The sequence below is a fragment of the Corvus brachyrhynchos genome, unplaced genomic scaffold, assembly GCF_000691975.1.
Source record: "Corvus brachyrhynchos isolate BGI_N302 unplaced genomic scaffold, ASM69197v1 scaffold9, whole genome shotgun sequence".
Classification (NCBI taxonomy): Eukaryota; Metazoa; Chordata; class Aves; order Passeriformes; family Corvidae; genus Corvus; species Corvus brachyrhynchos.
The window spans coordinates 1,576,461-1,589,132 of NW_008240037.1; the positions used below are offsets into that span (position 1 = coordinate 1,576,461).

A 12,672-nucleotide genomic window follows, 5' to 3' on the forward strand; every position below is an offset into this window, starting at 1 on the left:
CTGAGCTATGAAGATTTTATAGCATCTTAGTAAAAGCTGCAATAATACAGCACTGTAATAAACTGTTAGCTAGTAACAAGATACCATGGATATACAGGCTTACATGCAAACACAAAATAGCCAGATTCTGAAAAAGATGGCATACTTTTCCTAAACCAACAAAGTATACAAGGCAAAGTTCAGACTAAAACACTGTAAAACACCACGTTTCACTGGCTCTGGGATAATGTTCAGCACCTGGCAGAATCAAGAAAACTACTTTTCCAAAAATTAAAATGTGAGTTGGATATTCAAAGGACTACAAGGATATTGTGAACCTGCTAGGAAATGAAAAGCATCTACAAAAGGAAAAACCATTCAATATTACCACGTGCAGAAATGAGAAGTTTGAGATATTTAGATATTACAAAACAATTAAAGCATAGCCTTTGTAAGTGATAAATTACCACTTGCATGGTCTAAGCTGAAGTTACTGAACAACTAACCATGGTAATAGTGATATAGGTAGCAAGTATGACAAAATTAAAGACCTGTAAACAGATCCATCTGATTCACTACCTTAGGAGAAAAGAGGTCAAATCCTTTGCAATTATTTAGAATGTGAATAACATACACATGGAAAAAAAAATGGAGAAAGAAAAATAGAGTATATTGTACCAACAGCCATATTAGATTTGATTAAGTTAAAGTTGGAAATCATGATAATATGATTATACAACTTTCAGGATTTAAGCTACTATTCCTGCATAACACTGTACTGTAGTTGAGTGTATGAATTCATTCAGTTACTACTAACTGCAGGTTTTGAATCACCTGTTTTCTCAAATTTAAAGAAACAAAACTCAAGGCCCTCATAACTTAGTATCTGTCTAAAACAGATTTTCCTTTGAAGTCCATGATTCTAATCTCTTTCTTATCCTAATAAATTTCTAAGCAAAAAAATGTAAGTAAAATTCGTAAGTCAACAAGAACTTCAGTAACAATACATGAAAAAATATTTCTGAATGCAATTTATATTAACATAAATACATACTCCAATTGAGCAGCCTTTTTTTTCAGTTGAATATTTTCTTCAATTTGAGCTTGACAAAGTTCCAGAAAAGTTCCTAATTCAGATGCTTTGATTTTTTCAGTCTGATGGGTTAAGATTTCACCATCAAGCAATTGTAAACTAGGAAGGACCTCCAACAAGGAAGACCTTAGGAAAAGAAAAATCACAATTAGTTCTTTGAAAAAATACTTATGCTAAAACACCTATTTTATTGATACAATATAACAATACAGAACATGAAGACAGTTCTCTAAATATTTGTATGTATTTGTCCTTATTTCATATGTTAACATATTAAGTAAGAATTTATACTTAACAATAAAATAAAGAATAAAACACAGGACATAGCAAGACTTCTTAATACTATGTTGGTATAAAGAGCACTGCTGAAATACTGGCACCAAGAAAGCCGATGGCAGCAGACTCAAATCACTAGAGCTAGAATTTTTACCTATACAAACCTTAATGGGAAAATTTGACACACTTGTCCATAGGCACCCGTAATGCATTTGATTAGTAGGCAACATAGCAAACTAAGTCACAGCATTAAGATACAGTACTGATTTTGTTGACACATAAAAAAATTTAAACTTTAAAACTGCACAAAATACTAAACTTTGCCAAGTCTACTCCCTTTACCATTTGCATATACCAGATATACTGACATGCTATTCCATACGCCTGACAGGAAAAAATACCTACTTTTGAAATACTGAATTCAGGACAGTGAAAGGACTGAGAGCAAAGATGACATTTCCTTGCTATAGAAAGGACATCTGTGGCCACTGAGGTAAGAAAAAATATGTACAAGAAACTTTCCTAACAAAAGAAAAAAAAACAACAACAACAAAAAAAAAGAAAAAAAAAATTCATATGTATCATCAATGCGGTCTGGTTTATGTTATTGAGAGATGTAAGCTGGTACTGCAATCTTGTTTCACATATTTCTCGTACCAGACCAAATTTGTTGAAAGTTTGAAGACTGCAAAATTATTTAAAGCAATACATCAACACTCAATATTTTCATTAACTCAGTTTTAAGTAACATAAACTCTTGAAAGAATCCTAACTGTAGGCTGTAAATCCCCCTATTATTAACAAAGATAGTATTGTTTTCCAAATTTTGGAACTCCCTGACTATTCCCTAGTAGTAAAGGACTACTACTCAGCTCAGACAACATACACTAAGGTTAAAATCAAAGAAAGTTTCTATGACTGTGCTATAATATTCCAAATAAAAGAACAGAACATCAGTTTTTGGAAATAGAAAACTCCTTCTCTACTGCCCATTAATGAAGGCTAAGACCATCTGAAGTACACTTGGAATAAAGCTATGGGTTTAGATCAACAGTTCCTGAACACATAGAGAGAAATTACCAAAGCTGATGTTGAACAGCCATACATACACCAAAACAGTGACATATCAAAGTTGATCAATGATGGAAGTTTTGCGTCTTAGAGCAGTGGGATCTCAACACTCGTTTTTCCAGCTGGGTTTCTCCTGGTGAATGGCTGAGTCAATATTTCATTTAGTGAAAACTTCCTGGTGAATATTCTGTCACTTAAGAGGCTCTATTAATCACTACAGCATTGAAGCATATTCCCCTAGGAGCGCTCAGACTGATCCCAGGGTTTAATTTTTAGAAAGAGATTTCTTACTACTTCACTTTTGTTGGTGTTATCGCTGGCTGGACATGAAAGTACAAAACTGATTGGGAAATTTTACAACTAATTCCTTTGTTGGTATCAAGGGGTTATGTAAAGTTCACTGGAACATATTGTCTGAAGTTACAGTCAATGCTGTATTCAGCAAATCCATATTTCATAGTATTCCATACTTTAAATCCTTTAGACAAATGAATCTCTTGTCTAATCATAAAAGCTCTACTGGTTTAAGCAATCTAAAGTGTCAGTTCTCATAGTTAAACTGAAATTCAGAAAGCTTTTCTCTCCAGGTTACAAGTGAAATAACAGTTAGTTTTGTAAAATAGTGAGAATTCAAACAATGGAGATGGAAATTTAAAACATTCTCACAGTCACAGAATTTTATGAATGAAATTACCTGCAGGAACCATGGGAGTGCAAATAAGTCTGTTCATTAAAAAAAATCAAACAAACCAATCAAGAATGTACTTGCACAGCTATCTTTTAAACTACTCAAACACTTCTAACTAAAAGTTTGAAATAGTTGAGGTTTTTTGATTACTAATCATAAATTTGCACAAAAATCTTCAAATGGAAGATAAAAACGTAAGGGTGGTTTTGGTTTTTTAGGTTTCAATGTGGCCAGCAGGACTAGGGCAGTGATCATCCCCCTGTCCTGGCACTGGTGAGGCCACACCACAAGTACTATGCCTAATATGCAAAAAAAATTACACAAAAAACCCTATTCATGTACAATTTTACTCCTATGGTTTACAAACATATATAACTACTTATTTCAGGAATTATGGTAACTGCATATCATTTTGTATGTCAAGTTTCTTTTCGACCCTGTTCATTTTTTATATAGAGATCTATCAGTGTCTAGGACTAGCTCTTTGATTCTTCAGATCATTATTCCAGTATTATACACCACTGAAGGACAAATGACAGCATTACTCTTACATCTCTTTCATAATTATAAGAGCTATTAATTTTTGATGTAAAGAAATTTGAAGCATAAAAAAGGCTGATTTTCAACTACTAAGGAAAAATCAACCATTCATTCTGACCTTTTCTTCTTCTAACAGACACTACCCCTTCTTTAGCTATGTCCAATGTGAACCTGTCAGAGCAGTGAGACTGTTCAGACTATATGTGGAAGTGTTAGTACTATTTAACTAAGATACATGCAACAATTTGTTGCCTGATTTTGATTTTTTGATTTAGCAAATTAAGTTATTTTCCTTACCTCCAGCTCTTTTCTTGGAGAAGAGGATTTCCACTCAATGACAACTCCTTTAATTTATGACAGCCACTAAACCATGTAAGGACATCTTTAAGATCTGTAGTATAGTAGAAAGAAAGCTAAATATGTCTGAAGGCAGAACCATCTTATTTCCCATAAATTCTTACATGAAAGTAAAATATACCAACGTCATGAAGTCCTAAAAGCAAGACTGCTATCTATACATTTTAGTTTTAATTAATATCTATAAAACTGATGTTTGGAAAATATTTGTATATTTTCCGTATAAATGTCTCTTATAAATACATGGGAACAGTCCCATTCAAATCAGTTTATAACTCAACTAAGAAGTTCTTATTAGAATGGGGTTTTTCTTTTTTTTTAACACAACTCACCTGACAAGTAGTTATTTTTGAGATCTAGCTTTTCCAAAAATACAAATGAATTTAAAGGCACAAGCTCAGTTAATCTAAGAACAAAACAGAAAAGATTTTTTAAAAAATTAAATAAAACAGCAGTTCATAAACAGAAAGGCAACAGAATCTTTTGCAGGTATGACAATTTACTTATTTACATAAGAAAATACCCATTTATCTATCCAAGCTGCTGGAACTAATTTCTTGAAATTTTAACTTGAAAGTATTTCTTAGTTTTCTCAGAACCTCAGTTTTTAATATTTTTTCATTAATGGTTTTGTATCTGATAAATATTTCATTCTGTTCCCTGCATTTAGTGCTGAAGATCTGAAGTCTTGTAAAATTTACACAACTCAGCTGGCTTTCCTTTAGGCTCCATAACTAGAATGGTACTAATAGAAGGTCCTGATTCTGGAGAAAAAAGAAAATCTGCTTGGCTTCTTTCCTCTTCCCTCATTTCTCATTGCTCAGACCTCGTATCAGGTTGTTTCTTTTCTCCAATCAGCACATCACTTCCTAGATCCTAAAACAAGCATAATTGTTGCCATAGATGCATTTTTCAACAGGTCAAGTATGCACTGTCCTGTAACATATTTTTAGTGTTTCCTCTATCTTACTGCTTCTGTCAGGTGCTGTCACATGGGTGCTGATTACTGAGACAGTTATGGAATCAGTTATGGAATCAGTTATGGAATTGCTCTTCTTGCATTATCAGAGCTTTTCTTGAGCAATAAAACAGAAAAGCAGTACTAAAGACAGAACAAAATTCTTGTTTGCAGTACTGAAGACTAAATGTAAAGAAACTGAGCTGACATTCGTCTATACAAAGGGATTGGGACTGTAAGATGTGTGTTATTGCTACTACTTAAGGATTAAGACTCAGTGTTGTTCATGTTTCTTCGTTACAAACTTGCAATGATGCAAGAATGAATGTTGAATGATTCATTCAGCTTCCAGGCTACTGCTAAATATTAGCTTTCAGATTAAAGTTTATCTTGGTTTACATTAAATATGAAAGAGGTAAGAAAAGATAAGAATCAAGATGCAAAGAATCACAATTATCAACTAAAACTAGAATGTTTATGTATAAGCACATACTACATCAACTATATCTTTTTTAAAGAAATACATGTTTAGGTAACATTTCATCCCTGTAAGGGCAAGACCCTAGCATAACAAGAGAATGGTTACAGAAATGGCACAATATGTGGTTAGCTTGTGACTGCTAATTTTCACAGAAAGTACTATTTTCTGAAAGGTGTAGTGCCTTTGAAAGGTATAAATCAGAATTCTTTTTGTCAGAAATGTGACCCTACAAAAAAAAGAAATGTACTCAAAATTGTTCAGAGGTAAAAATGGTGCTTTGTTGCTGAAATGTGTGACTATGTTGTGTTTCCAGCACAGGTTTACAGTTGAAAGGCAGAATTTTACCCTGGTACACTAATTATGGACTAAATGTTGGTCGTAGATTATTTAATCTCATTGAAAATAGAACCAGATTCAAAACAGAAAAGAAATCATTTCCACATTCAGTTGACAAGTATTTCTATACAAGAATATAACATTTTAAGAGTAAATTCAGAGAAACAGATATAAACTGTGTGCGTGCCACTATACTTCCATTTCTTTCTCAAGCTACATTGTAAAGTTGTCCTGGTTCTAATTCTACTTAGTTCTATTACCTTCCTGCCATGGAAGTTTTCCATGGAATCAAATAATTATGAATAAGTATTGACTCTAAAAAGCATTAAGCCTTATATGTAGATTTCTATATAGTACCACTAATTTCAGCATTTTAGTTTCTCATCATCAGCCAATAGTAATTAAATATATTTAATATTTATAGTAAATATCATCATAGATATTACTGGCTAACAGTATGGCCGCAAAAACTGAAAATCCATGACTATAGATTCATATATTCAGAAATATCTAGGAAAACAAATGTCATATTTTGCATAAAGGACAAGAGATAATGCAGGGGTTTTATTTATAATGAGTTCTCTGGATCTTTATCAGTATATGCTGTGGTGAATTAGAAATTGTCTAGTGGACTGTCCTTGCCTGCCGTTGGCATTATGAGAGTTAAAACGTTTCTCTGTCATTCTATAGCTTTCCCTTTACCGACATTCTTTGTTAATTTTTTTCCTAAGAAAATTCAAACCAGAAAGACAAAGGACATTACTGAAAACTTAATACTACTTGACCTTGTCACATTAGCCCTGGGCATAAGAGAGATATAAATTACAAAGAAGACACAAAAGTAAAAGATATTCACAAAAAAGCAAGCTATAGCTTCCTTTTTCTGCTCCCATTTAAGGCTCTAGCAGAACAGGTCAGAGATAGAGTTTATGTCGTTTATGTGGCTATGTCAGAAAGCAAGATTTAAGAAGGGTTGAAAGTATGCATCAGAGAAAATAAAGATTGTGCTTCTGAACATGAATAGCAGTTACTGCTCAAGATGGTCTAAATCCTACTGTGCAACTGCTTTTCCCCAGAAAATTTATCATTGATGTTAATAAGCAGTTAGCATGAAGCAGGGCAAAATAACTAAAATAAATTCATCATAATCTAGATCTATAAGTAAAGCCTACATTTCTTTTTCATTCCTTAAATTCAAGACAGTTTATTTTGCAATAATCACCATATTTATGAGCAGCAAATACACAGAATATATGAAATCTGTCAGGTACCCACTTCACTTCTTGAATACTCTAGTAGGCAGTACTTCAAGTACATTACCCCTGATGCCACATACTTATAGGTAAGTTTATCACCAGCAAAGAATTACTGAAAATTATAAAAAAAAAAAAATCCAGAATTGTAAGGATAGGATGGAGAAAACCACTATATATCAGTATAGCTTTTTTCATGACTGACTTATTTCAACATCCAATGACATTTAGATTTATCATAATAATTCTGGAAAAGTGGTCAAATTCTCAAAACATCCTGGCTCACAATAAGCTCAACTCTCATATCTGAGAAATTCAGTTAAAAACACAGATACCATATATATTTAAGTAGAGAGAACAATGCATGCTAAGAAAGAACAGAACCAACTTTTTAGCATTTCTAATATAAACCCTTTATGAATAGTATGCATCTAGATGCAAAAACATGAGAGCAACCTGTTCACAGCAAATCTGATTCTGGCCAAACCAATTTCCCAAAACAAAAAGGAACTTTTGCAGGTGACTGCATTTTTTAAAATATTTTTTTTTTTATCTATCTCACTTAGGTTATCTTAGTGAAAAGCAAGAGATAGCAAAATAAGAACTTTGTCATACTAATACCATATTAAAACAGAAAGTGTTAGGAGGGATTTTGTCTATTTTGAAGTTTTAAAAAAAAATGGCTACCTGAACAGCACATTGATTTAGTGTCTCACTGTAAAGCTTTTAAATTAAAAAGACATTAACAAGCAAGTTACATAATTAAATGGGATTACACATAAATATAAATACCACATGAACTCTTAACATATATTAAAAATTTATTAATTTTACACAAGGACAAGGTTCTTCTCTCCTACACCTAAATCTTTATCCACAACAGAAGAAAGAAGAAAATGTCCCTTTTTAAAACTAACTTAACAGTTGTGTCCTCAGCTGCTATAAAACAGAGCACGGATCTTCATAGTCCCAATTCTGCAGTAACCAAGTCAAGAGGATATTCATCATTGTCTTTTCCAATTGCACATTGATCAAGAATATGCTTTGTATGTGAAAGCCACAATAAAACACTTAATAAAAGCAGCAGTGAAATAGCTGGCATTTTTATACTTGAAGAAGTTAATCACTACCTGTTTTAATTCCTTGTTACACTGTAGGTTTAAAACAATTTAAAACAATTTTTGGAGTTTTATCTTTGACAATTTCTGGCTTATGACGCATACAAAGCATCTCAGGAATAAAAATGTCCTGTAAATTAGTGTAAGAATTTTCTTTTCACAGTACTTCACTTTCAGAAAGAACACAGATTCATAGCATTATCATTATATTGGCTTCCTGCAATCAGTAAAAAGGAAATGGCACTCAGTGCACACTTGGAAAAAATTCACAAAATTGCACTGGCTGTAGGATAGAAGTAAAGAAACAGCTTTTCTTTCAACAGCTTACTCCATTACATTCACTGTTTCTATAGAACATCGAGTTACTTATGCTATAGCACACACATATGGAGCTGCTTATAAGTGTACATAAAGTGAGTGTAACAGAGCAGGCTACTGAAATGCCAGGAATTTTGAGGCTTTTAATATGACTTTAAGGCTATCTTGTCTTGTTTGTCACAAAGACTTGACATAAGCTATAGATACATCACGGAAATAAGGGGAACTGTTTGGGGGGAAGATGTATATTTATTTTCAGCACATCCAGTGTGTTGATGCAAAAATATGTGCTTTCTCACAGCCCAGCAAAAGAAACTCAGCAGACCAAATGCTGCATCTCAGCTTGGCTACTGCAAAACCAGAGCAAGCACTACAACGGACATTAAAAACCATAAGATGATGGGATAGGCAAGTGACTTAAGGTTCATCTACATGGCCAGTCTAGCAGAACCTAAATCCAGAGGCTGCATTCAAGCTATCCCTGAGACTATGCTCCCAAGTCCCTAGCAAGCAAATGAGATCTTCAAGGAGTCTTGCGAATGAACACTTTATTACACACAGGATAGCTACACTGGAGGAAGAAGAGAATATAAAGCCACATTATTGTGTGTTCCACAAAAAAAGCTAAACAGGACAAGGAAAAAATTAGTAAAGAACATGAATTAAATCAAGCAGTGTGCCTCAAAATCTAATGCTTAACAAATAACACTCTTGTTTAATCACAAGCAGGAAGCACTTTCTCCAAACTCCAGAAGAATTAATAAGGGAACAAAAAATCCCAAACCCTAGAAACCTGGGCAGGAAGTTGAAGATTAGATTCTGTAGGTATTTTATTTATATCCAAGAGTCTTCATGAATAGTACTTCACTAGAGATGATATGAAAACAATCTGAGAAGTTATATAAAAACATAGGTTGTATATACTTAAATAATATTCATTTTCCATGAAGGACATTGCTTATAATAACAGGACTCAGCCTTACACATCCTTTTTCCCACAGGCTCCCAGACACAATTGGCTCTACTGAAGTAAATGCCACATAGGATGGGATTCTTCTGTTCAGACGTGGACAACGACACATGAGATGGTCATTTTGATTTTTTTACTAGTCAATGAAGATGAACAGGCATTTGTAGGCTATGATTAGTCTCAAAGCAAACAGCTAAAAATGGCAGATGAATCACCCTCTAAAAACATATCTACACTAAAAGGAGAGTAAATGAATTTGTTCAGAGCGTATTTCTATATATGGTAGGTAGTATTCTGTTTATTTAGCTGAGATCAGTCTTATTCAGAACAAAATGATCACAGTATAGGAAAATAATGGATATCAATTTAAAATCAATTTTCCTACTAACATACTGCAAATTCTAATAAATGTTCCATATCTTTTTTAGCAGAATTTAAATTGAGAAAAAGGGGGGTGGGGAAAATAAAGATTTTTAATCCAGGATATCTGGTCATTCTATGTCTAAAAATGTATAGATTAGCTTAGGAAACAATCAGAAAACTAATGACAGAGTACTTGAGCGCATGACCCAGTTTTATGCTGCTTATCTTGATTCTTCTTTATACCTTTTAAACAGAACCATAAAAGCGAAAAAACTAAAGCAAATATACTTGTTTCGGAGGGTATTAACATATGTATGTAAAATAAAAAACATTCTTATTTGTCCTTTCTAACTCTAGTACCTGCATTTAACTTAGCCTTCAAAGTCTGTTTTGAATAAGCTAGCTGTGAAATATGAAGTTTGACAGACATATGCTAGAAACAATTGCTAAAGAAAGAAAAAATCCACTATGGTTTTAATAATGCCACAATGCTCAAGCATTATTGTCACATAACATCTAAAAGAAAAAAATTAATTTACATAGTTAATGCTGTTTCAAATTTTTTTAGCTAGAGGTAGCCAATGTAATTACATGCCAACCACATATTTTTATTTTTAAAGAATATCCCAAAAAGATAATGAGATTTCAACCATACTGGGAATTACACTTTTCAGACAAGTGTTATGTTAATAAATTCCTCTGGATCAGTTCTGTAAGTGGAAGAATGTTTCTTACTTACCTATTTTGAGACAGCAAAAGGATCTGCAATAGAGGCAACCAATACAAAGAAAGCATTCTCATAGTAGAAATGCTGTTGTCATCCAAATATAGTTCTCTTAGGAGAACATGATTTTCCAGTCTTGGAAGCTAAATATAAAAGAGATGGTTATTTAAGATTCATATAAATTAGAGAAGCAACAATGGAATGCTTACCAGATGCTTTTCTTAAATCATTACTAAATACAAGCCAAATTCACATTTTGGATATATGTATCATTTCTTTATTATATATGTACCAGTTGTCACACATAATCTCTACATATCAGGTAGTAAATAATTTTTAATGTCTTCTATCACACCTGAATAGTCAATATAAATAATTAAAGAAAAAGAAAGGTCAAGAGCCCGAGAGTCATAGTCTTACTATTTTATTCATGCTGTTATTTGCTACTTATTGATAATGCTTTTCATCTCTTGAATTCGTAAGAGAATAATTGTCAGTAAATAGGATTAAGCATACAGTTAGCAAACAAATTTCCTATTTTAAATGCTGCAGCACAAATTTCAAGTTTTGGAGAATCAACATACACCAAATAAGCATGATTATCATTAGGGTGATAATAATTATATTATCATTAATACAAGTAACGGTAAGAAGTAATTACTTATATGTAATGACACTTATATCATTATTACCAGCCTGATACAATTATCTTACTATTATAACATTACCTATAAGTAATAATAATCTTTTGTTACCTTTTAAACAAAATTAGGATCATATAATACAAACTGAAGACTAGATGCTATAAGTGAAGGAGAAACCATAATCACTGAGAGTCCAATTTTTCAAGGACTTAGGAGTAAGAAAATAATTAACTGCTAGCCATTTGTATTTTTGAAAAATCTCCCTCTGATAAGGGAAAAAAAAAATCTTACCTAAGAGCATGAAACATCCCACACCAATCAAAGAGCACATGCTCAGAATGCTGAAAAATATGACTGTTAGCCAAGATGTATGCACAACAGCCACTAAATTTAAAGCTTTTACCTCCTGGAGATTATTGCCTTGCAATTTCAGAACTTGAAGTAGGCCACAATTCTCAATGCCTTCAACTTGCGTGAGATGATTGAAAGAGCAGTCTAGGTGAATGAGAGTAGGTGCCTCACAAAGACCTTTTGTGCTGATTAACTGATTATGGTCCACAATTAATTGTAGAAGATTTTTCAGTGACTCCAGACCACCTGAAAATTCAAGATTTAAGACACAAGGAAATAAAAACCTCTGGTCTTTCAAGTACTAAGAAAACTCTGAATTTTCTGTATCTTATCTGGAATAACAATTAGTATTAGTTCTGTATAAGGTTTAAAAAGAATTATTGTATTTTGACTCTATCACATATACAGTGCATATGGTCTAAAAATTTTCTGATCCTGTTAATCAAGCAGTAAAAACATTTCATAATCTCTTTGGTACTTCTGTTGAAAGAGAACATTCTTTTAGTAACAAACTGTACTTACTATGCTTTAACCACTTTACAACTGCTCTGAACTCTGTGAAATGCTAATAGCTCTCTTAAAATCATCCATCAGAATGAAAACACTGTTTAAAAATTAATTTTTATTATTTAAAGGTTTTTTTGTTAAGGTATCAGCAAGGTTAGAAAAAACTGTGTTAAAACTTAGGCCAGTACCACCGTTGCGATTTAAATTAGTCTTGCTTAAGGAATTACGTCAAAATATTTTTAATGAAGGAATTTATGAAGAAAACGTAGTGCCTTTAAGAATAAAACGGTACTACTATAGCCATTCCACTCTCAACAAATTTACTCCTGCCATATAAAGAGCATGCAATCTCTACACACAAAAAAAAATGCAAAGGAATTCCCATCAGCATCTGTTTCTTTCACAGAATGTTACCCAAATCATCCTCTTACAACAGCAAAAATTACATTGTCCTCCCATGGTCTTACACATGCAATGGCACTGATGCATCTAACTTGCTACAGGTCCAAGCAGTTTTTCTATATCACTGTAGTGAAAAAACTCCTTTGAAGGGATACCCTTTACAAAACATATCTAAAATAAGGAATTTCTGATTTTACTTCTCTTTCATGTATTCTTAGATAATTTAGGATTATTAGTTAATTT

The 12,672-nt window shown here is 32.7% G+C and overlaps 1 protein-coding gene across 5 annotated transcripts in view; it reads right to left on the reverse strand.

Moving 5' to 3' along the window:
* Positions 1-12,672, reverse strand: part of LRRIQ1 (leucine rich repeats and IQ motif containing 1) — a 106,595-nt gene that overhangs the window by 80,930 nt on the left and 12,993 nt on the right. For all 5 annotated transcript variants that reach the window (XM_017743942.1, XM_017743940.1, XM_017743941.1 and 2 more), the window contains 5 exons: positions 11,573-11,766; positions 10,541-10,668; positions 4,337-4,410; positions 3,945-4,038; positions 1,034-1,198 (listed from right to left, as the gene is read on the reverse strand). In XM_017743942.1, coding sequence (XP_017599431.1) covers positions 1,034-1,198; positions 3,945-4,038; positions 4,337-4,410; positions 10,541-10,668; positions 11,573-11,766 — 655 coding nt within the window. The remainder of the gene's footprint in view (positions 1-1,033; positions 1,199-3,944; positions 4,039-4,336; positions 4,411-10,540; positions 10,669-11,572; positions 11,767-12,672) is intronic.